We start from the raw sequence: 24,159 nt of genomic DNA, 5'->3' as shown, positions 1-24,159 counted from the left end.
CTTCTCCCCTTTCCCTGGCTGCTCTGCCTTTTGTCCACAAAGTGGGAATAGCCCCGACAGGTCTGGGGCCCCACATCCCTCCCATCCTCATCCCCTGCCCCATACCTCAGCCTCTTGGGCCCCTCTGAAGGGCACTGATGTCGCTGCCTGCTCCAGAACCCCAAACAGTTCCTCAGGCCCCAAGAAATGAAGTGCTGGGCATCCCTCCCTCCCCACCTTGACCTATCCTAAATTTTCCTGGAATTTCCTTTCCTCCCAGACAGTCATGCACGGACATGACTCTTCAGGTGAGTCAGCCTCCATACAAGGCTTGCTGTGCCTCTGTATGCCCAGCATTCTGGACCCCGGTCTCTGCTCCTGCTGCCACCTCACTTGCAGAGGGCAGTCGTCAGGCCAACTCGCCTCACTATGACCCTCTTGGTCCCATTAGCTCTTCTGGCTACCCCACCCCCAAAATAATATCTGGGTTCTTCTCTTGAAGCGCAGAGGGTACAAGGCATTGTGCCACCTTTATGAGTCCTTCCTGTGATCCCTCTTAAGATCCTGCTTTGTGGCATCTTGGTCCTTGTATTGGCCGAAATCCCTGGCCAGGAACTGTAGGTGCTCACCATGGCTGCTGAGCAAGTCACATGATCTTCAGATTCTCTGAAGGCAGGTGCATTCTGCAGCTGCTGAACCCGGGGAATCCAGCTGAGTCCGTTCTGCGCTGTGCTCACCACCTTCTCTGTGGTGAATGGCAGCTTTTTTTTTTTTTTGAGATGGAGTCTCGCTCTGTCACCCAGGCTGTAGTGCAGTGATGCTATCTCCGCTCACCGCAACCTCCGCCTCTCAGGTTCTAGCAATTCTCCTGCCTCAGCCTCCCGAGTACCTGGGACTACAGGTGGATGCTGCCATACCCAACTAATTTTTTTAAAAATATTTTAGTAGAGACGGGATATCACCATGTTGCCCAGGCTGATCTCGAACTCCTGAGCTCAGGCAATCCACCTGTCTTGGCCTCCCAAAGTGCTGGGATTACATTTGTGAGCCACTGCGCCAGGCCAAGTTGACAGCCTTTTAAAAAAGCACTTCTTAAAAGTGATAGAAATATTTTAAGTATGTGACTTTCTCCACAATGTTTGATGTGTTCCTGCATGTCTTACAGAATGTTCTTTTCCAAATAGTAAGGTTTAGAAAGGGTACTTAGGGTTCAACAAGTTATTCCCCCAAATTACCAGAGTCTCCTTCAAGAAGGAAAAATGTTGAAATTTTGAATGTTTTGTCCATGAATTGAGGAAAATTTTGGATATATGACTCACTTTATGCAAATTACTCTATCACCTTTGTCCACCTTTGTCTAGTTTCTAAACTGTGAAGCTCTCCAGTACAATGGCATTTGCTAAGAAATCTGAATCCAGACCAGGTGCAGTGGCTCATACCTGTAGTCTGTAGTCTGGCACTTTGGGAGGCTAAGGTGGGAGGATCTTTTGAGCCTAGGCATTTGAGACCATCCTGGGCAACATAATGAGACCCTGTCTCATTAAAAAAAAAAAAAGAAGAAATTTGAATCCAAGTATGTAACTCACTTTTCTAAAAGTAATTCGTCAGATCACTCTAGTTTCATCTTAAACATCATAAAGATGGGGCCGGGCGTGGTGGCTCACACCTGTAATCCCAGCACTTTGGGAGGCCGAGGCGGGCGGATCATGAGGTCAGGAGATTGAGACCATCCTGGCTAACACAGTGAAACCCCACCTCAACTAAAAATACAAAAAATTAGCCGGGCATGGTGGCACGCGCCTGTAGTCCCAACTACTGGGGAAGCTGAGGCAGGAGAATCGCTTGAACCCAGGAGGCAGAGGTTGCAATGAGCCGAGATCGTGCCACTGCACTCCAGCCTGGGCAACGAAGCAAGACTCTGTCTCAAAAAAAAAAAAAAAAAAAATCATAAAGATGGACTTCCAGCTTTATTTTGCTGAGAGTAGCGTTTACGTGGTCCGTGTGGTTTTGTTAACATGGCAGTTTCAATTTACTAGACTAAAACTAGCATTCCGTAGAAGCTGAGAAGGCTGGCCGGTGATCCCACAGCCAGCGTAGGGTTCTCAGTGTGGCAGGCTCTGTTGTTCAGAGTCCATGGTTTAATTTTTTTCTTTAGCTGCTCATTACTCTGAATCTACAGGGTGTTTTCTGGTAGTTTTAGTATAACATTAAATATGTATTTCTTAGGATCACTAATGTGTGCAATATTCTATTCTTTCAGCCCCTAGAATACCTCCTGAAAAGAGAATTTTTACAACCACCCATACACCAAATTGTTTGTTCCAGGATGTGGATGAAAGGTATGTGGTCTTGACCCACCCCCTTTTTCATGTTTTTGATATAAAAGCTCTTTAGCTAAAACCAAGACTGCATATTGGTTTTATAATTACGTGATAATGGACAAAAACTTATATACAGGCAATTAAATAGCTATGGAATTACACTGAAAACTTTGTAAGATATGCACATGGTATAATTGAGGCTTTCTGGAGAGCTGGTGATTGTTCTAATTGAGCCTGTCTTAATTCTCCCATGTAAACCCATTCAGAGTAGACGATGGTCCAGACAGAGGCGGTGTTGCCTGGGACCAGTATCAGGGTGGAAGCTGGAGATGCCATTGGCTGGATCCCAGCAGAAGTCCATCTTCCAGCCTGTGTGCTCGAGGCTTCTCCAGGGGACAGGATATTCTCCATGCCTCAGAGCCCCATTCAGGTCCCTCTTTCTGGGTCTCCCCCGATCCTAGTGAGATTTGAGGGCACCCATGTTCTGAGTGGCTTCTGCCACCACCGTGTATCTTCTCCCAGCTCCTCCACAAATTCATGAAGACTCCGAAAACACTTGCGCCAGCTGGGTGCGGTGGCTCACGCTTATAATCCTAGCACTCTGAGAAGCTGAGATAGGAGGATCGCTTGAGGCCAGGAGTTTGAAACCAGCCTGTTTGAAACCAGGAGTTCAAAACATAGCAAGACCCTGTCTCTGCATAAAAATAAAAATAAAAATTAGCTGGGTGTGGTGTTGTGCACCTGTAGTCCCAGCTACTCAGAGGCTGAGGCAGGGGGATCACTTGAGCCTAGGAGTTCAAGGCTACTGTGTTGCACCACTGCACTCCAGCCTGGGTCACAGCAAAAGACACTGTCTCCAAAAACAAAAAAGAAAGAAAGAAATGTGTGGGCCACTGGCAGTAGTCACAGAAAAGTGACCTCGGAAGATAGCACAGGAAGTGGACCAAGAAGCACCGGCGTGCTGGGTTCCTAAAATGAACCAGGTCATCTCCTGGAAGCTGGAGGATCAAGGCTTCTCCCTCCTCTACTCTTGGCCCAGGGACACAGGCCCCCACCTTTGGAGTTGGGGCCACACAGCCTTCTGGGGAGGCTCTGTGGGTAAAAAGGGATCCGTCACTTCCAGCTCCAGGTGGCTCAGGTGTGTACACAGGGCTGCCTGGGGCAGAGCCAGTTTGCAGATGCAGGCTTCTGGATACCACCCTGCCCTGCAGAACCAGGATCTTGGAGGACAGGGCCTGGGGCCGTATATGTAAAGCAGCCTCGGGAGACTTTTCCTTCAGAGATCTGAGACTGTCTGTAACCCACTCCCGTGCCAACTTGGTGTCCAGCTCAGCCCTGTGCAGGGAGGTTGGCAGACACGTGCACCTGGCGTGATGGGCCACAGCCTGCAAGCTCCCCTTGATGAAGCCTTGTGTGCGGCCTGGCTCATAGAGCCCAAGGCCAGCCAGAGCAGGTGGCCAGGGCTCCCCCTCCCCTCCCCTCCTTCTTTTCACCCTCTACCCCCTTTCTTCTCCCTCCTCTTCCTCCTTCCCCTCTGTTTCCTTCCTGTTCCCCCGCTCCTCTCCTCTTCCTTCCTCTTCGTCCTTCAGCAAGGCCTTGATGGGGCCGATGCCAGGAACATTGTATATATCCTGTCCAAAGGAAAACATGAGGCCTGAAGAGAGAGCCTCAGACAAGGAGGAAATCAAAGAATAACGCCAGGCCCTTGAGAAAGTTCTGTACCATGGTCTAAAGATTGACAGGGAAAACCTTCCCTCAAGCAGCAGAGTTTGAGGAAACATGGGTTTGGATGCAACAAGTGTGAAGAGGCAGCTCGGGAGAAGAAATGGTCGGCGGAGTCGGCAGAGGGCGCCGGACACAAACAGAAGCGGAAGGTGCTGCTGAAGTTCAGCTCCGTCCTGCAAGGGAGCAAAGCCACAGCTCTGGGAGGAGGCATGAGCACACAGGGCAGAGGCCCAGCCAGCCACCGAGACTCCAGAGAAGCCACAGTAAACCAACTGGATGCTGAGGCCAAAGTCACATGAGACCAGGCTGGAAAAGAAGCACATACAAAGGGTTTGCCGAGGTCCAGGCAAAACTTGTTAATCAAAAAACCATGCCAGGCCCCGTGTGGCCAAACTAATGAATGACACAGAAGAAGAAAAAGATGCCAGAAGGAAGAAAACAAGAGCATGATCATGACTTACCTTTTGGGAGGTGAAACGCAGAGCCGAAGCACTCAGGCTCCAGCAGAGGGAGCCTCCTTCGGCGTCCTGGACACTGGACCTTCGTTTGCTATTGATTGGAAGTCTAACTGGTTCTGTTAGTCCAACTTCCACATTTTGACCTCCGGGGGTGGGGGGTGGGATTTAGAGTGTATCTTCTCTTTCCAGGGAATAAGATGGTTCTTAGTGACACTCTCCTCTGCTGTTTGGACGCCGATCCTAGCATGTCTGCTTGCCTTCCAGGGCGGTCCCTCTCCTGGGCTACCTACCTCAGGACCTGATTGACACCCCAGTGCTCGTGCAGCTCCACCCTAGTGACAGGCCCTTGATGCTGGCCATCCACAAAAAGAGTAGGTCCCCTTTTCACGGTACCTCCTAAAGTGTTTGGCGGAAGTTCGTGTGCCCTTGGGCTTCTTCTTGGGACCAGTCTAGCTCTGACAGGTCAGATCAGCTAAGGACAAGCAGGTGGTAGACGCTCGCCTCGCCACCTCACTCCTGGCACTGCAGTGCCCAGTGGAGTCAAGAGAGAGGGGTAAACTCATGTGAGTTCCTTTGTGGCCAATTGTTTCTCAGTCCGTGGCCTGAGTCTGTGGCATCTCATGTTTACTGTTGGCTTCAGTGGTGCATGGGAAGAGGGGAGACCAATTCATCTGTGGCTAGGAAGGTTCTGACCAGGCCAGGGGAGTGCAGTGCATGTCCTCATCAAGCCCAGCCCTCATAGACGCAAGTGACACTCTAGCAGAGGTGAAACATGGGATGAAACCGCTTCTGCTGGAAACAGCCTCCTGGTTGTAATCTACAGCAAAAATGGGAGGCTGAAAGCAGTGGCTTTGAAGAAGTGTTCATACCCCTAACGTTTGGAAATGATCCCGGGCCTGAGTGAATCTTGACTTGTCTCTGTCTACTGTTTGCTCCCCTGTTCCCCTGAATGCTGGCTTTTGCTCTCCTAGTCCTGCAGTCGGGCGGGCAGCCTTTCGACTACTCTCCCATTCGGTTTCGCACCCGGAACGGGGAGTACATCACGCTGGATACCAGCTGGTCCAGCTTCATCAACCCATGGAGCAGGAAAATCTCCTTCATCATTGGGAGGCACAAAGTCAGGGTGTGAGTGCTCCAAGGGCCTGAGGTGGCTCAGGGGTCTCGGGCGGGGGTCTTGGGCTGTCCTTACCTCCCAGCAACAGATGGTATAGGGAGGGGCTGAGAAGCCAAGACCGAAACCTCGCCTCCTGCCACCAATCTGGAGCCCCAGGCTGGTAGGCAGGGGTGACCTGTCCTCTGCCCCAGGTGGGAGGGACCTCATTCAGGCCGAGTAGGGAGTGGGCAGGCAGCAGCCTGGGGGGCTACAGGGGAGAGGCAGAGGGCCCACCCAGGCAGGCAGCATGTAGTGGCTATACAGTCACGCCAGAGAGGTCCTCCTGTGGGGCCCCATCTAACAAGATGAATTAAAACCACGCAGGGGCCCTTTGAATGAGGACGTGTTTGCAGCCCACCCTTGCACAGAGGAGAAGGCCCTGCACCCCAGCGTTCAGGAGCTCACGGAGCAGATCCACCGGCTCCTGCTGCAGGTGCGTGTGGTGCCTGCATGCCCTCCTCCCAGGTAGCAGCCTGAGAGCCCCCTGCAGAGGACATAGGCTCTGCACCCTGGTCCTGGCATACCCACTCAGACAACTTCATCTGTCATTCTCTGAACATCCCTCAGGGGACAGTTTGGGCATAGACTGTGCTAGTCTGAGACAGTCCACAGTACCCTTGGCTCTCTCTAGCCTTGCATTCAACATTGTCTGAACCGCAGCCCTGAGTGAGCGGCTGAAGGACATGTGCAGACCCCGTGCTCTGACACAGGCTGCATAGTCCCAGAGTGACCTCTCAGTGGTGTGGGGGCTCATTCTAATCCAGAGCAGTGGGACTTAGGGACGGGACATTGTACTCAAGGTCCCTTAAAAAATCAGGCCCATCGCAGTCAACCCCACGCCTGAGTAGGTGTCTGCCTCTCAGTTCCCGGAGGCTGTGGAGTGAAGCTGTCATCGCATCTTGTTTGTTTTAAACCCCTCCAGAGAGGTGCGGCTGGCTGCAGCCATGCGTTGATGAGTGGGTTGGACACATGCCTTTGGTGCCGTCTTCTCAGTGACTGCATGTCTGGGTCGGGGCACCGCGGCTGGAGGCCAGGAGTCAACCTCTGGAGCTGACCCTGGGGTTCAAACCCCAGCTCCCCTGGTCTTTGTCATGTAGCCTTAGGCAGGTCACCATCCTCTCTGTGAAACAGGGTGTGTTGGCAGGGGGCCACATGTGCAACTCAGCAGCCCTGGCTGTGTCTGTAGCACTGTCTGCTGTCTCCCCAGCCCGTCCCCCACAGCGGCTCCAGCGGCTACGGGAGTCTGGGCAGCAACGGGTCCCACGAGCACCTCATGAGCCAGACCTCCTCCAGCGACAGCAACGGCCACGAGGACTCACGCCGGAGGAGAGCCGTACGTCCCCTTCCGTTCTCCCTGTGAAAATGCGTTTGTGGATGTCCCTCCAGAGTTAGAAAGCACACTCAGGACAACCTTTGGCAGTTAGGAGAGGCGTCATCATCGCAGCTGTTTCTGCTTCCTTTCTAAACTTTGTTCACTTGGGACGTTTTAATCTCTTAAGAGTTGAAAAAGCTAGAAACCATAGCTAAGTGTTTGGTTGAAAATTATTTAAAACAGACAAAACAAACAAAAGTGAAGATTTAACTAGGATAGAAAGAAGAAAATGTGGGCTGGGTGCAGTGACTCACGCCTGTAATCCCAGCACTTTGGGAGGCTGAGGCAGGTAGATCACCTGAGGTCAGGAGTTCAAGAATAGCCTGGGCAACATGGTGAAACCCCATCTCTACTAAAAATACAAATGTTAGCCGGGCATGGTGACAGGCCCCTGTAATCCCAGCTACTCGAGAGGCTGAGGCACGAGAATGGCTTGAACCCGTGAGGCAGAGGTTGCAGTGAGACAAGATTGCACCATTGCACTTTAGCCTGGGTAACAGAGTGAGACTCTGTCTAAGAAAAAAAAAAGAAGAAGAAAATGTAATGTGCCGTTTTGCTTTATTTTTATTACTCTTTAGGATCATCAAATAGGTTTTATTTAGCTCTGCACCTGTGAGATTTCTTATTCACAATTTCCTTCTGTGTTGCTGAAATGATTTCAGCCATCCTCTGTTCTCACTTTGGGGGACAAACTGAAGGAGGTCTCCTAGAATGAATAACGTGTTCATTTTGTTTTTCTTCAAGGAAATTTATAAAAATGGTAACAAGACGAAAAATAGAAGTCTTTATTCTCTTGAATCTGGAGAACAAAAGAAAAATTCCGTTACAGGTAAAAAAAAAAAAATTCAACATTTCCTTACTGAAACTAGAGTATGGCCGTGTGAGAAGAGGGAAGCTGGGTTGAATGCTGACTCTGGCTGGCAGGGAGTCTACCTTGTAGCCGTGCCACACCCTCTTCTGTGTTCAGCACAGTCTTCAGCTTCCAAGAGGCGAGAGCAGCCCAGTTCTCTGCACTCAGCCAGTGCAAGTACTGATGTCCACACTGGGCGCCTGACGCCCTGCAGGCCTGGCGGGGTGTGGCTAGGTGTGCAGGCCTGGGGAGCTGTGGCCAGGTGTGCCTTCCTGCACCCTGGCCTGCCCGCTGGGTGTGCCTGGGCTGCTCGTTCTTGCTGTACAGAGTGGCTGTATGGCTGTGTGTTTACACTTGCACACCCTTCACTCACACACACACAGACAACTGCCGACAGCCTGCCCAGCATCCACATACACTCCAACCAAACCTGTCTGAAGTGGAGAGTACCACCCAGGGGCTGCCAGCCCACCCCCACTGCCGCAGCCCTTTCCTCATCACAGCACCATACTTCCCAGGCAGCTTCATGCTGTCATGCGTGGGTTCAGGTTCATGCTGCTCCTCTGTCCCGCATGCATTTCTCACACAGCATGCACATAGACACGTGTGTGCTCACATGCATGCATCCCAGTCCCCTCCCCTGGTGGGCCCTTGCTCAGTCTCTGTGCTCAGGCCGAAGTCTCCTGTGGAGAACACTCTGGCCAGACACCGCTAGGACTTTTGGCCTTGGGGATGTGTTGGTGGACATGCGGCCTCCTGGGCTCTGTGCTGGGTGTTGGGGGCACATTAATGAGCTGGACACAGCTCTTTGCTTGAGGGCCCCTAGGGGACAGGCACGTGATGAATGTTGTGGGGGCAAGAGTCGAATCCACAGCACAGTGAGGAGGCAGTTGCCATCATAATTGTTACTAGCAGGGATCACCTTGAAAACTGGCCTGGCCCAGGAGGAGCGTAAAGTACGTGGGCTCTCGCCCTGAAAGTTTAAGAGTTCAAGTGAGAACTGGTGTCTCCCACTGCTGAGTCCCTGACCCCTGGGGACAGCCTAGACCCCAGAGAGAAGCAGACACCAGGCTGGGCAGCACCTCCCTCCTAGGTCTCTCTGTGGACGGCACTGTGGTGCTCGTGCCCACAGGGCTGCCAGATGCCAGGCTGTCCCCAGGCTTCCATACCCATGAAGCAGATTCTGAGCCCCCAGCCCTGTCTTCAGGTAGAACGAAAATGCTTTCTAAGTACACAGCGTTTTCTTTGGGAGAAAAATTAATGAAAGAACAATTTTGCCATTCCTTCAGAAATGCAAACTAATCCCCCAGCAGAGATGAAAGCTGTCCCTGCCGTGGAAAAGGACAGCCTGGGGGCCAGCTTCCCCGAGGAGTTGGCCTGCAAGGACCAGCCCACCTGCTCCTACCAGCAGATCAGCTGCTTGGACAGCGTCATCAGGTACACCGGCACTTCCAGCCGAGTCTCCACCATCTCACGCACCTTCCCACCTCTCGTGTTGTGTGGCCTCACCCGGGGTTCATGCCCTTCACACAGGTACTTGGAGAGCTGCAATGAGGCTGCCACCCTGAAGAGGAAATGCGAGTTCCCAGCAAACGTCCCAACGCTAAGGTCCAGTGATAAGCGGAAGGCCACAGTCAGCCCAGGGCCACATGCCGGAGGTATCTAACCTGTTCAGAGCCATGCACACGTGGAATAATGTAATAGTCTCTGGAGAGACTAGATGTCCCTGTGGCTTCTGTGGACACAGTGTAAGGGTGGTAGGCTCTTCTTCACATGATGAAAGTAGTTCAAAAGTCAGCACCCTTCTTAGGAGCTAGAAGCAAAGATGGTTCTGTCAGAGCCGTGGCTTTGAGAACAGGAACCCAGTGGGGCTGCTGGAGGCCTGGGGCCGTCCCCTGACCCCCCTCATGGAGCCACACTGGTCTCGAGTTGTCAGTCTAGAGCAGGCCTTCTTTCCAGTGTGTCTCAGAGGGTCCCTTGTCCCTGAATGTTAACATGCCCCAGAAATCACATTAAATCCCAGGCTGCTTAAACGCTGTCGGTGTTGCTGATGTTCGCCACCAGGTTTAGAAACGGTACCCCAGCTGGGCGTGGTGGCTCACGCCTGTAATCCCAGCACTTTGGGAGGCCGAGGTGGGTGGATCACTTGAGGTCAGGAGTTTGAGACCAGCCTGGCCAACATGGTGAAACCACATCTCTACTAAAAATATAAAAATTAGCCGGGCATCATGGCACATGCCTGTAATCCCAGCTATTTGGGAGGCTGAGGCAGGAGAATCTCTTGAACCTGGCAGGCAGAGGTTGCAGCCAAGATTGCGCCACTGCACTCCAGCCTGGGTGACAGAGCGAAACTCCATCTCAAAAAAGAAGAAAGAAAGAAAGAGAGAGAGAGAGAGAGAGACAGAGAAAGAGAGAAAGAAAAAGAAAGAAAGAAAAGAGTATCCCAGATTATGGTTGGCTCCTGACTGTCAGAAAAGCCCCCGCCCACAGGCGTGCAAGAAAGGCTGCCTGGCTGCAGGCAAGAGCCCCTCACCAAGCGTTCCCTGCAGCTGCCAAGCTGCTGCGCCTGCCCTCAGAGGACTCAGGATTTAAGTGTGTAACTGCTCCCGTTTCGGAACTTGCTCTTCTCCACTATTCTCCTGTGAATAAACACTGGGGACAAATCATCCCATGCCCGGGCCAGAGCATCTGTGGGATGAGATGGGATGGGATGGGTTGTGTGCACCCTGGTGTGGAAGCTGTATGGGCACTCGGGTGTCAGTTCCTCATCTGCACAGTGCATTGTAATGGCATGCTTGTGTTTGTTCCCCCCTTCCTCTCATGAAGAGGCAGAGCCGCCCTCCAGGGTGAACAGCCACACGGGAGTCAGCACACACCTGACCTCGCTGGCACTGCCGGGCAAGGCAGAGAGTGTGGCATCACTCACCAGCCAGTGCAGCTACAGCAGCACCATCGTCCATGTGGGAGACAAGAAGCCGCAGCCGGAATTAGGTACATCCATGGGCTCTTGGATCAGAGAGAAGTCTGATTTTTAAACATGAAAACAAGAAGTTTGCCATCTTAAATTTTTCTTTCTCTAAGTGCAGAAGAACCCCACCATAGCCCCTTGGGGGCATTTCAGGAAATCCAGTTGTGTAAAATGCAGGGTGGAGTGTGGCCAGCCAGGGCCCAGGCAGCAACCTGTCCTGGTCCCTGTTGCCCTGTGGTGCTCTCCGGTGACAGTTGTCTGTTCTGGCATCAGTGCGGGAGGGTCAATTGTGGTGCAAGATCTTATCCCCTTTAATTGGTGCGGAGAGAGCACTGGGAGCGAGGCCCCACCTCCCTCTTCCCTGGGCGGGCCTTGGGGGTCTTTCCTCTGCCCAGCAGAAGGTGCAACCATTAGCCCTCCCTGTTTGTGGGAGGAACTAGTACAGGTGGCAAATAGATTTACAATGAGTGCATTGGTGGCTGAGTGTTCTTGTTTTTTAGAATATTAGGATTAAAATGAATCCTGAATTTGTTCTTTATTAGGTAGAGGGAGATGATGAGGAAAAAGTGTATGTCCAAGATCTGGTCCCCAAGCCCTCCCTTTCAGAATGGTCAGTGGCCCTGCCTGTCCCCTATCCTGTCTGCCTCATGGGCCCACAGGGTCCCAACTGTCACCAAGCCCGGTCCCAAACCCAGAAAGACTCAGCACATTGACCCAAGTTTCTGGTGTTCTGAAAGCTAAGGACAGCCCAGGGATATCTTCAACAGCAGAGTTGAGCCCAAGGGTCCCCACGTTTCAGTTTGTTCAGCCCCCAGGTTCCTGAGCACTTGGCTGTCAGGGCTGTCCTGCCCTGCTTCTTGCCTTTTGCCATGAATTTTCTCGGAAAGCTAAATGAAAACATTGTGAGTTTCATCCTCATGCCACAGGCATGGTGAAGTCACTTTATAGGTGAATGATTTGTCTTGTTCATGAATATAGTGTGGCCTTAAAACAAACAGGGCATGTGTGGACTGGAGCCCTGGGTTCTTGTGTTACAGAGATGGTGGAAGATGCTGTGAGTGGGCCAGAATCCCTGGACTGCCTGGTGGGCCCTGCCCTGGCCTGTGGTCTCAGCCAAGAGAAGGAGCCCTTCAAGAAGCTGGGCCTCACCAAGGAGGTGCTCGCTGCACACACACAGAAGGAGGAGCAGAGCTTCCTGCAGAAGTTCAAAGAAATAAGAAAACTCAGTATTTTCCAGTCCCACTGCCATTACTACTTACAAGAAAGATCCAAGGGGCAGCCAAGTGAACGAAGTAAGTGATACCCAAATTAAAAGTGGGTTTTAAAAAATTTTATTCCTGTTGGTACTGAGTCCAGTGCTGGTTTCAAAATGTGAAATGTGTCCAGTTTCAGAAGCATTAACATGTAAGACAGCTGTTGGAACTTCCCTGGCAACGCCATCTATTTCTGTAGAACTTCCCACCAGGGGAGTGCTCTCAGGATGTCAGCTCGCATTCCCCGGGGAATAGTCCCAGGCTAGTGCCCGGGGAGGGCAGAGCCATGGCAGGGCAGTGCTGCCATGTCCACGTTTCTTGCGTGAGTAACCATGTGGGCAGGGGCCTCACCTGGATGGGACCTCCAGAGAATCAGCTAATTCAACCTCAAGATAATGGGCATGTGGTGCTGGGCACATGAGGAAGGAGGGGCGTACCATTCATGGCGCCCTTCTCCCCAGGAGATGCACCGTCCTGACGGGGCCAGCCTCAGGCCTGGGCTTCGGACTCCATAGTCGGGCAGAGTCCATGGTCATGCTGTGGGAAGCCGCTCTGTAGGCCAGGTGCCACTTCGGGGGTCGAAGGTCAAGGGATGAAGTAAAATAGATGAGCTTCTTTACCCCTTTCCTGGCTCAGGAATCTGGCTCCTGATCCCCCAGTTCCTTCCCATACCCCCAGACAGGGCCTGCGCTTGTTAGAGATGCTGCCTCTTCCATTCCCCCTGGGACATTGGCACAGGGATCAGAGCCGGTGAGCCCAGGAAGCCACTCACCACAAGGAACCGGCTCCCCCGGGTCTCTGGGCAGACACACAAAAGGAAATGTGTAAGAAACTAAGCCTATAGCTGCCTTAAGGATTTTGTCTTCTCCACTCTTTCCTTTCTCTCCCTCTTCCCCAGATTCAAGAATTACGGCCAGCCCATAGAGAACCTCTGTAGAAATTAGAAAAAGGTGCCTTCCATGGCCCTGAGAAGACCCACCCCATGGGACCAGCCTAGTACCGAGTTCCCGCTCTTGCTTGCCCCCAGACAACTCCGTAGCCTTATGCAGTGCACGGTCTACAGAGCTGTCTAGGGCAGCCCTACCAGACCCATACATGATATCCCAGGTACCCGGTGCTTTAGCCAGTGTTCCCACCAGGGGACGGATTTCTTGGGGAAGGACACCAGATAGACTGAATTGCAAAACCTCCATTTACATAACAGTTTGCGTTGGACTAGCCCATTTGCTTTCAGCACATCCCAAAGGCATGGGACCGCCTTGGCACAGCTGACAGATGTCCCGCACACCTGCTGCAAGAGTTCAGTCACTCTGCATGATGTGAGAGGAAACCGAGAGTTCCCTGGATCCCCCTCCCACTCCTCAGGGAGGCCATGGGGACATACCCACAGTCCCTCCTTTACCAGTTGAGTCCCTCCATCTTCCTGAAGAAAGCCTTACTCCACAGCACTTGTCATTGCAGAAGAAGAATGTGGTTGCCAGGCAGTGTCTCCTCTGATCTTGCTCAGGCTGTTTGTCAGGTGAAAGAGGAAGCTCTTTAAGGAACAGTAGTGATAGTGCTTATAAATTGAAAACTAGAGGAGGTCGGTGGCTCCTACCTTTCAGATTTCACAAACCATTTCTTTCCCGCAAATACTGGGGAACAGCAGAGACGTGACAGCTTTTTAATGTATTTATTTAACAAAAAGAACTTTTTGTTACCACTTACTATATTAGCATTTCATAAAAGAAAGGACATTAATACCAGAAGAAAATAAGGAATGTGATCCTGCAATTAAGAGTTTGTCTTTTAAGTTGATTCAATTTAGTTTTATGAAAAAACCTGATGTTTTGCCCTGATTTTTCTCACTTCACTGAGGGTCAGGGAAAACTGCTTGGTGGGCCAGGCGGGCCCTGGGCCAGCATTTGGAAACCCAGGACTGTTGGACAAAGAGGTGTCTTCAAATTTGGAGTTAAAGTTTTAACTCCAAATGTTTATTTTTCTGCATTAGCTGCCCCTGGACTAAGAAATACTTCCGGAATAGATTCACCTTGGAGAAAACCAGGAAAGAACAGAAAACTGAAGTCCAAGCGGGTCAAACCTCGAGACTCATCTGAGAGCACCGGATCTGGGGGGCCCTTGCCCGCCCGGCCCCCACTCGTGGGCTTGAACACCACAGCCTGGTCACCCTCGGACACGTCCCAGTCCAGCTGCCCGGCCGTGCCCTTTCCTGCCCCAGTGCCAGCTTATTCCCTGCCGGTGTTTCCAGCGCCAGGGACTGTGGCGGCAACCCCCGCACCTCCCCATGCCAGTTTCGCAGTGCCTGCGGTGCCCGTGGACCTCCAGCACCAGTTTGCAGTCCAGCCCCCACCTTTCCCTGCCCCTTTGGCCCCTGTCATGGCATTCATGCTACCTGGTTATTCCTTCCCCTCGGGGACCCCAAACCTGCCCCAGGCCTTCTTCCCCAGTCAGCCTCAATTTCCGAGCCACCCCACAATCACATCCGAGATGGCCTCTGCCTCACAGCCCGAGTTCCCCAGCCGGACCTCGATCCCCAGACAGCCATGCGCTTGTCCAGGCACCCGGGCCACCCCACCATCGGCCATGGGTAGAGCCTCCCCGCCACTATTCCAGTCCCGCAGCAGCTCTCCCCTGCAGCTCAACCTGCTGCAGCTGGAGGAAGCCCCTGAGGGTGGCACTGGGGCCATGGGGACCACAGGGGCCACAGAGACAGCAGTTGTGGGGGCGGACTGCAAACCTGGCACTTCTCGGGACCAGCAACCGAAGGCACCTCTGACCGTAAGGATTTTCTGATGCTCTTTCCCCAAAGCAGGCAGCAAACAGCACACCTGGCAGGCCGGCCGCACATCCTCAGTTCAGACATGGGGGTTACACGATTGAGGGTTCCACCAAACCCTGTAGGTTTTGCCATGAATGTGTGTGCCAGAAATTCATGCTTCCCAGTTAATCCTATCAGGGTAGATTATTCGAAGCCTTTTATTGTCTTGGAATCTGAATGAAGGAGGAGAGATTGTGGCAAATACAGAGTCCAGAAGCAGCATGTGACTTGACAGTATTTATGGGCTTCGAATTTTTAAATGACACTTCAAAGATAAAGCACGGTCAGTTTAAATACCAGAGCTAGGGCTCCTCGGGGCGTGGCGCCAGAGCCTGACTCAGGTGGCCCCGGTGGAGGCAGAGACGAAGGAGGACACAGCCCTAAAATCAGCGGGACCTCAGTTTCCATCCTCCGCAGGCATAGTGACACTGTGTGGGATTCTTAACCAGTTAATGAAATGGCAGTTGTATTTGCAGTTAAACACTTGTGTTTCTGAATGAGCTCAAGTGTGTGGGAACGCCAGCAGCAGTGCGGTCCGTAGGCCTCAGGCGATTCCCTGCCTTGGCTGGAGGACCTAGGGCTCCTGAGTGAGGAAGTGCAAGTGTGTAGATCTGTGGAGCTTCTCCCAGTCCTCCTGCCACCTCCGGGCTCCTGCTTTTGGAGTCCTGGGCCTATAGTCTGGGTTTCCAAGGACAGGAGAGTCAGGGATGCTCCCCAGGCCAGGCCCCTCCCTCACCCCCAAGGCAGCACCCACATGGGGTGCTGTGAGAGGCGTTCTCCCCGTCCATGTCTGCTGCATGTGAGGAGGGGGCTGTGGCCAAGCAGCAGCCTGAGGCTTTCCCCGCTGGAGCCCAGCTATTACCGTTTTCCGTGTGACTCTCCCAAAATTAAATGTAGTTAGATGGCATCCATAGAGCACCAGTGGAATTTGCACTGTAGGCCTGGTGGTGATGCGTGGTCTGCTCATTAAGCCCTCCCTGGTCGTGAACCTCCCAGCCGCTCCACAGCTCCCCTCCACCCTCGCCCCACTCATGCCCCCCACCCCCACCCTGCTGAATGTGCTGTGTCCTGACTGAGCCCCTATTCCTGTCCCTAAAGCGTGACGAACCCTCAGACACGCAGAATAGTGACGTCCTTTCCACGTCAAGCGGCCTCCTAAACCTCCTGCTGAATGAGGACCTCTGCTCAGCCTCGGGCTCTGCTGCTTCGGAGTCACTGGGCTCTGGCTCACTGGGCTGCGACACCTCCCCGAGTCGGGCAGGTATGTTGGCCCTGGCGGGGTGTTAGGCACTTGGGAGGTTCCCACAGGATGCACTGCTCCAGAATCGCAGGCCAGCCTCTGTGCTCAGGACAGGCATCACCGGCAGTCCCCAAGCAGCTGTCAGAGCCCATGCAGACACCCACACAGACACACACTCCCTGTTCAGCATGGCCAGCCCTAGCTAGTCAGAATTCCACATCCTCCCTATTTGCTTCTGATTTCAGTGCCTGCAGGCCTCACCCTGGCTCCTTGTTGGACCATCCCTCTGACTCCCCAGATAGTGGTTTGCCTTCCTGCGTTAGTTCCACTTGTGTGAACTGAGGGTGTGAAGCACCTGCAAGCCTCTACCCGTTGGGATCTTTCACATGTGATCTGGAATCTCAGTCACCAGAAATGCACACACACTCCACAAAATTGAAGCTCCCCTACTTCTCTGGAGGGAGCTTTCACCTCGTCCCCCTTCGCAGGCCTGCTGCACAGGTGAGGCTGGCTAGGGAGCGCTCCAGGCCAGCTGCCTCCCCTTGTGGGAAACTGCAGTGCAGTGCCCTGTGGTCCGCATGATCGGAGATGGTGAGAGTGGAGATGGAGAGAAGGTCAAGGCTTGTAACACACAGCTCCATCTGAGCTGCTCAGGGCTTCACAGGAAAGAATCGCCTGCATGGCACTAGCAGAGATCCTGTTTCCTAATTACCCAGAGCATTCAGGAAGTGGGAAGAGAAGGGGAACGTGCACTGGCACAGATACCCAATACCTAAGAAGGGGCTGGGCTCTCTCAAATCATTCTGACTTTGAGGAAGCACATTATGCAAGGTTTAATTTCATATGTCAAGGTTTTGATGCACCATGTTTTTTGTTTTTAAAGGCAGTAGTGACACAAGTCATACCAGCAAATATTTTGGAAGCATTGACTCCTCAGAGAATAATCACAAAGCAAAAATGAACACTGGTATGGAAGAAAGTGAGCATTTCATTAAGTGCGTCCTGCAGGATCCCATCTGGCTGCTGATGGCAGATGCGGACAGCAGCGTCATGATGACGTACCAGCTGCCTTCCCGGTAACCACCCAGCGCTTTCCTAGGCACCTGGGGAGGGATGGGATTCAGGAGTTCCCAGAAACAGCAAGGTCAAGGTCATTCAGATGGGGCAGGACACCCTTCTGAAAGACTGAGATTTAGTTGAGTGCAGCAGAGAAGCAGGCTTCCCTCTGGACAATTCTACCAGGCTAGTACAGGATGGCCATGGCCCTGCAGTGTGGCCAGGGTAAGCCAGGGCCCTGTGGATTCACACCCTGTGGCCTTCGAGGAAGACAGGCTCCCGGTGCTTCCTTCACAGTGCCACGCTCAACTTTTACAAAGCATTGGTGCCAGCATCTCTTGCTTTGTTGCCCAGTAACCCTGTGAGGTAAATGGGATGTGTGTGTCTGTCTGTCTGACTTAGAGTTGAAGGAACCAAGTGTCAAGGTAGGTGACCAGCCCAGGGAGCTGGCTGCTCTGCAGTGACCCAGGGGCTCTGCGTCCACATCAGGCTGCCGTAGGGAACTGCATGTGGTCCTTTCCCTTGCGGAGCACCCACTTGGCAGGAGAAGCTGGGAGGAAAGAAAGGAAGGAAAAACGAACCCTGTATAAGTCCGTTTCCACGCTGCTGTAAAGAAATACCTGAGATTGGGTAATTTATAAAGGAAAGAGGTTTAGTTAACTCACAGCCCTGCAGGGCCAGGGAAGCCTCAGGAAACTTACAGTCATGGAAGGGAGGAGAAGCAAGCACCTTCTTCACAAAGCTGCAGGAAAAGAGCACAAGCGAAGGAGGAGCTGCCAAATACTTATAAAGCCATCAGATCGCATTACAACTCACTGTCACCAGGACAGCGTGGGAGAACCACCCTCATGATCCCGCCACCCCTCACCAGGTCCCTCCTTCAACACATGGGTATTACAGTTCCACATGAGATTTGGGAGGGGACTCAGAGCCAAACCCTATCAAAGCCCTAAGTCCTCTGGTCAGCTAGTGGATATGGAGGCTCCATCTCCAGGGTAGCTGTAGTCCAGACCAGCACTGGCCAGTGACAGGGGAAGGCCATCCTGCTGGCAAGAATCTCCCAGATGAACCATGCCTGTTGTGGAACCAAGCCCCAGGGGACAAGGTTACACCTGCAGATACCCAACTCCCAGGCCTGTTGTAAAATATAGTAAAATTAAATCTTGACCAGAATCATCATTTTCATAGAAAAACTACTTTACTAGATACTTTACTAGGGAGATTAAGTTACCTTAAACGGTAATTTTTTTAAAGAAAAGGAAATTTGCATTAAACAAAATCATCTAAAACTACATTATTTATACTGAAAGAATAAAAACAGAAACCCTTAAGACATTTGAAAGCTTACCAGTTTCTAAATATCTTGCGAAGAAATTTAGAAGCAGTTTTGAAGGAGGACAGAGAGAAGCTGAAGCTCCTGCAGAAACTCCAGCCCAGGTTCACGGAGAGTCAGAAGCAGGAGCTGCGCGAGGTCCACCAGTGGATGCAGACGGGTGGCCTGCCCGCAGCCATCGACGTGGCAGTAAGCTCATGGGACTTGATTTCTGATACAGCCCTAAAAGGCTCTGTGATGGGGATTCTCCGTACTATCTTTGCAACTTTTCTATCAATTTAAAACTTGTAAAATTAGGCCGGGCGCGGTGGCTCAAGCCTGTAATCCCAGCACTTTGGGAGGCCGAGGTGGGCGGATCACGAGGTCAGGAGATCAAGACCATCCTGGCTAACACGGTGAAACCCCATCTCTACTAAAAATACAAAAAATTAGCCGTGCGTGGTGGCGGCGCCTGTGGTCCCAGCTACTCGGGAGGCTGAGGTAGGAGAATGGTGTGAACCCGGGAGGCGGAGCTTGCAGTGAGCTGAGGTTGCGCCACTGCACTCCAGCCTGGGCGACAGAGCAAGACTCCGTCTCAAAAAAAAAAAAAAAAACTTCTAAGATTAAAGGTTTATTTTTTTTAAAGGCACGACAACACTAGGTCTGCTTCAAATAACTTTGTTCCAGTGGCTTTTCAACATTGTTTCCAAAAAGGTTGAAAAATCTAATCTCAGTCACTTGCTGAAATCTGTGTTTTCTTTCTTTCAATTCTGTTTTTGATTTTACAAAAAAACCTCTCCTATCACAAACCGTCAGTGTCCATGGAGAGTGTTAAATAATGGTGGAAAAAACAAGTTCCTGCTGGCATGCTCTCCAGGCATATGTCCTTCCAGTGGCCCCATGGGCACACCAGCCCCACTCTCCTGCTCTCTGCCAACCCCTCGCCCACACACACCATGGAAGCTGCTCTTGTCAAGGTCTCAAGTTCTCCAGCAGCCAAACACAGTGTCACTTCTCAGTCCTCATCCCAGGGACCACTGGGAGCAGTGAGCGGCTCTCTCCAGGGGGCTCTTGCTGCCCTTGGCCTCCAGGCCCTGTGCTCTTCAGGCTGTCCCTCTGACCTCTTGGCCTCCCCACAGACTCTTCCTCTTCTCTGCACCCTCCGGCTCAGTGTCTGTACCTCTTTCCCCCCCACCCCCCCACGCCTTGCAAGCCCTGGAGGCATCCCAGGCTCTACTCTTAGGCCCCAGCTAGTTGGTTGGCAAATTGTCTGGGTTCAACCTTGAAGGTAGATAGAAGCCCATCGCTTAGTGCCTCCAGCATCACCACACAGGTCCAAGCCATGAGGATGCTTCCATGGCATGAGCCCTGCATGTCAGAGTGGCCTCGAAGCTACACTCACTGCTCCCCATGTCACCTCAGTCAGAATCTGTCCCCCACAGTTCAGATCCCTGCCAGCACTGTGCCACCTCAATCAAAATAAATGGTTGCAAAGTCATACACGTCTGACCGCCCATCCACATCTACCTCATCTCCCGTTTCTCCTCTCCTTCCCTCCTCTCCAGTTACACTGGCCCCTTGGCTATTTCCCGGACTGCCCTGGCAGGCCCCTGCCACAGGATCTTCGCATGTACCCAGCCCTTTGCTTGGAATCCTTTTTCCTCAAAGAGACCTGTGGCTCACCCTGGCTGCCTTAGAGTCTGTTTTCCACCCGCTGCTGCATTAGTAATCTCTTGCTGCATGGCAGATGGCCCAACACTTAGTGACTTCAACAACAAACATGTATTCTCTTGCATGGTCTCTTTGGGTCAGGAATTTGAGAGCGGCTTAGCTGGGTACTGCTAGCTCAGGGTCGTTGCTGATGTTGATGGTAAGATACTGGTGGGGGCTTCTGTCACCTGCCAACTGGAGGACCAGCTTCCAGGAGCCTCACTTGCAGGCCTGTCATGCGCTGCTGGCTCTTGGCAGAGGCCTCAGCTTCTTGCCGTGGGGACCTGTCCGTAGGGCTGCCTGGATGTCCTCACAGCGTGGCAGGTGACTTCCCCAGAGAGAAAAAGAGGAAGCCAAGGTGCCTTTAGGACCTAGAATCAGAAGTCAGATACTCTGTTAGAGGCAAATGCCTGACTCCAGCCAAGGGTTAAGGAGAAAGGAATTAGGCCCCACCTTTTGAGCGAGAAGTGGCAAAGAGTGTGGATGCGTTTCAAAACCATTGTGTCACCTTTTCTGTGGTCTGCTGTGAATGTCCAGTTGAAAATCACAGATGTCCTCCATATACTCTATGCCTCTGGAGCCCTTCTTAGTCATTGTCCCTCTCTGCTACAAAGTGCCAGCTCCTGGGGCAGGGATTTTTGCCTTTGCTGCCGGCTGCCTCCTGGCTGACACCTGGTCACCTGCTCCTTACTCGGTTTGACTTTTTTCTTTCTTTCTTTCTTTCTTTTTTTTTTTTTTGAGACGGAGTCTTACTCCAGGCTGGAGTGCAGTGGCGCGATCTCCACTCACTGCACGGTCTGTGTCCCGGGTTCACGCCATTCTCCTGCCTCAGCCTCCCGAGTAGCTGGGACTACAGGCGCCCGCCACCTCGCCCTGCTAATTTTTTGTATTATTAATAGAGGCGGGGTTTTACCGTTTTAGCCAGGATGGTCTCTATCTCCTGACTTCGTGATCCGCCCGCCTCGGACTCCCAAAGTGCTGGGATTACAGGCATCAGCCACCGCACCCAGCCAGTTTGAATGACTTTTGGAACAACTCAGATCTCAAGTTTGTTACTGATTTCACTTTTTTTTTTTTCTTTTAAGGAATGTGTTTACTGTGAAAACAAGGAAAAAGGTAATATTTGCATACCATATGAGGAAGATATTCCTTCTCTGGGACTCAGCGAAGTGTCGGACACCAAAGAAGACGAAAATGGATCCCCCTTGAATCACAGGATCGAAGAGCAGACGTAACCCCTACCCCACCTCAGCCCGGCAGCCAGCAAGCTACACAGGTGGTGCTTGGAAGAGACGAAAGATCTTCATGGCTGTTTCCACTGAAATGGACACATACGCTCATGTTGCTTTTTTTGTTTTAGAAAAAAAAAAAAAACAACATAGTTTTCTGAAGGGGTGACTTAAAACTGGAGAGTGGGGAGGGTTTGGAAAGAAATATGTTTTTATATATAAAATATATATGTAGAGTTTTGTGGGATGGGAAGAGACTTTAGCTGTTATTTAACTTGAGAAAGACTAAACGCCTCTTCATGTCAGGGAAGTTGCCTCAGTGCTCCCAGAAGTCCTGTGACTGTGATGAGACCTCTGTCTGCTGCACCAGTTGGGGACTCTGGCTTCCAGAGCTTTCCCAGGATGTTTGGATCAGATCAAATTTTGTCCTCTCTTGGGGACTGCTTTTTATCTGAATTATCATTTAGTCAAGGTAGATTTTCTTTTTTTTACATACCAAGTGGAGATAGCAGCCTCTCCTAGTTTTCTTTCAAAACGTTTCACATTACATGGTGTGAAGCATTGTTTGGCAAACCAACAGCTTTGGCTTCTGGTGTGGTCAATATTTCAATCTGACATAGCTTTTGTTTGTAGTGAACAAAGTTGAAACATTTGCTCTGGACTAAAGAAGCCTAGTGGTTTGTGTGGCCACCTCCATCGGATGAATGCACACGCAGACCCTCTGCATATTTCTGCATCGTTCTTGTCTCCTTTTCAGACCATGATGGCCGATACGGAGATTGAAATATGTCATCAGTCATCTCTTTATGGTGACTTCCCTCTGCAAACCAGGCTGTGACCAACACATGTGGGACCCAGTCCTGTTTGGTCTTCTTTCGTTGGAGCCACCCAGACATCAGCTTCCACCCAGCCAAGCCCACATCACATCTTCTGGCTGAGAGCAGCCACTGCCACTCAGTCCCACAGCTTGCAACTGCGTCTGTATTTTCAGGGGTGCAGTGAGCTTACCTCTCCCGCTGCACCCTGGGTTGGGTGCCCAGCCCACATTCTTTTCATGAGCCCGACCTCTCGGAGCAGCTTTAGGCCTCTGCCGGTGTCCCCAGCACTTTTAAGTCATTTGGACACTTGGGGAAAAGTGAGGCCAGTCTGCCCAACTTTTTACAAAACCTCATGTTGCATTGTATATTCCAAAGATGGTTTGGAAAATTTAATATTCATCCCTGGTGGCAATTCACAGTTATCACTGAAGAACAGTTGACTTAAAATTGGACCAAGACTATGAGGCTTAAAAGGGACCAGGGTTTTCTTTTTTTCTTTTTTTTTCTTTTTTTTTTTTTTTGAGATGGAGTTTCTCTCTTGTTGCCCAGGCCGGAGTGCAGTGACATCATCTCGGCTCACTGCAACCTCTGCCTCCCAGGTTCAAGTGATTCTTCTGCCTCAGCCTCCTGAGTAGCTGGGACTACAGGCGCCCGCCACCACGCCCAGCTAATTTTTTGTATTTTTAGTAGAGACAGGGTTTCGCCATGTTGGCCTGGCTGGTCTCGAACTCCTGACCTCAAGTGATCCACCCACCTCGGCCTCCCAAAGTGCTGGGATTACAGGCGTGAGCCACCGCGCCCGACCTGGACCAGGGTTTTCTGTTTTTTGATGGAAGTGAAATCTCTTTGTAATCCACTAGGTTTTCATAGTAAAACCATCTTATGCCTGAATATTAAACCTATTTTTCGTAAACACAAGAACACTTTAATTTTTCGTTAATTTACAAAGTAACATCACCTGCCTATGCCTACGATAAGGTAGCAGTCTGCATTCTTACGGCAATTAGCTGTTACAAACTGCTTCTTGCCTCTAAAGTCAGATCATGAAGGGATAGGTGTTAATCTAAGGTTACATGTATGTTACTGAAACACAAAACTGCCAAAATCTTACTCTGCTGTTATGAATGTTTACCATCAGCATTATTTTGTTATTTAATATATGCTCATTGATTGTAGCTTCAGCGCGTGCCAAGCAGTTGACTTAATAGGATCATCTTGTGAATTTGTTTACATGATGCCAAGCATCGAGTCATGTTTTCTTTAGTGTGTGTGCTTATACAGGTGTTAAACACTTTTTCTCTATTTTAAACTGAGCCTTCTTTTTAATATATTCCTTAAAAAGATATGTAAATAAGCTCTCAGAGTTTGTGTGATGATTTGTTGAGCCTTGCTGGACAAGTGGTTTGTTCGTGTGCAAACCAAACTTTCTTTACCCAGTGCAATAGATTTGTTTGACTGCTTGTGTCTTTTTATGACCTGTTTGCCTTTTAGAAAATTGGTAAATAAAGCGAGTATATTTTTATTTTTACTTGTATGTATTTTTCACATAGCACAGAAGAAAACCTGAATAGAGATCAAAGATTATTAAAAAAAAATTTTTTTAAAGGAACTCCAGAAATTCTGCATTAAAGAATCTTACATCCCAAAGGCTGCCTCGCAGTCAGCTCCCTTATAGCGTTTGATTCTTGCTGGCTCCCTTTCTTCCTGTGTGTGTCACACACACACCCTTCTTCAGGCTGCAGAAATGAACTTTGTGTAATGCAAACCTAATCGTGTTATGACCCACAGTCTTCACTTTCAGTTGGAGGGGTGCAGCTGTCTGGCTCAGCTCCAGAGTACCCCCAGCTCTGCCTCCACGCACCTCTCTCTTCCCTGCATCGCTGCCCTGGGTTACCTG

At 51.2% G+C, this 24,159-nt stretch overlaps 1 protein-coding gene across 5 annotated transcripts in view; it reads left to right on the top strand.

Annotated features, from left to right (window-relative positions):
- PER2 (period circadian regulator 2) overlaps positions 1-23,784 on the top strand; it is a 56,265-nt gene extending 32,481 nt beyond the window's left edge. For 4 of the 5 annotated variants that reach the window (XM_009183464.4, XM_021924208.2, XM_009183465.4 and 1 more), the window contains 15 exons: positions 2,240-2,318; positions 4,748-4,854; positions 5,455-5,608; positions 5,961-6,069; positions 6,844-6,969; positions 7,753-7,837; positions 9,148-9,295; positions 9,392-9,516; positions 10,685-10,849; positions 11,864-12,118; positions 14,070-14,857; positions 15,996-16,158; positions 17,021-17,213; positions 18,565-18,715; positions 21,301-21,690. In XM_009183464.4, coding sequence (XP_009181728.3) covers positions 2,240-2,318; positions 4,748-4,854; positions 5,455-5,608; positions 5,961-6,069; positions 6,844-6,969; positions 7,753-7,837; positions 9,148-9,295; positions 9,392-9,516; positions 10,685-10,849; positions 11,864-12,118; positions 14,070-14,857; positions 15,996-16,158; positions 17,021-17,213; positions 18,565-18,715; positions 21,301-21,450 — 2,798 coding nt within the window. In that variant the 3' untranslated portion in view covers positions 21,451-21,690. Of the gene's footprint in view, positions 1-2,239; positions 2,319-4,747; positions 4,855-5,454; positions 5,609-5,960; positions 6,070-6,843; positions 6,970-7,752; positions 7,838-9,147; positions 9,296-9,391; positions 9,517-10,684; positions 10,850-11,863; positions 12,119-14,069; positions 14,858-15,995; positions 16,159-17,020; positions 17,214-18,564; positions 18,716-21,300 lie in introns of all 5 variants that reach the window. The other variant, XM_003908154.4, reaches the window with a different exon arrangement.
- The last annotated feature ends 375 nt before the right edge of the window (positions 23,785-24,159 follow it).

This window comes from Papio anubis, chromosome 10 (genome assembly GCF_008728515.1).
Source record: "Papio anubis isolate 15944 chromosome 10, Panubis1.0, whole genome shotgun sequence".
NCBI lineage: Eukaryota > Metazoa > Chordata > Mammalia > Primates > Cercopithecidae > Papio > Papio anubis.
Note: the sequence above shows the minus strand (reverse complement) of the source record. Positions and strands in the feature narration are given on the sequence as shown.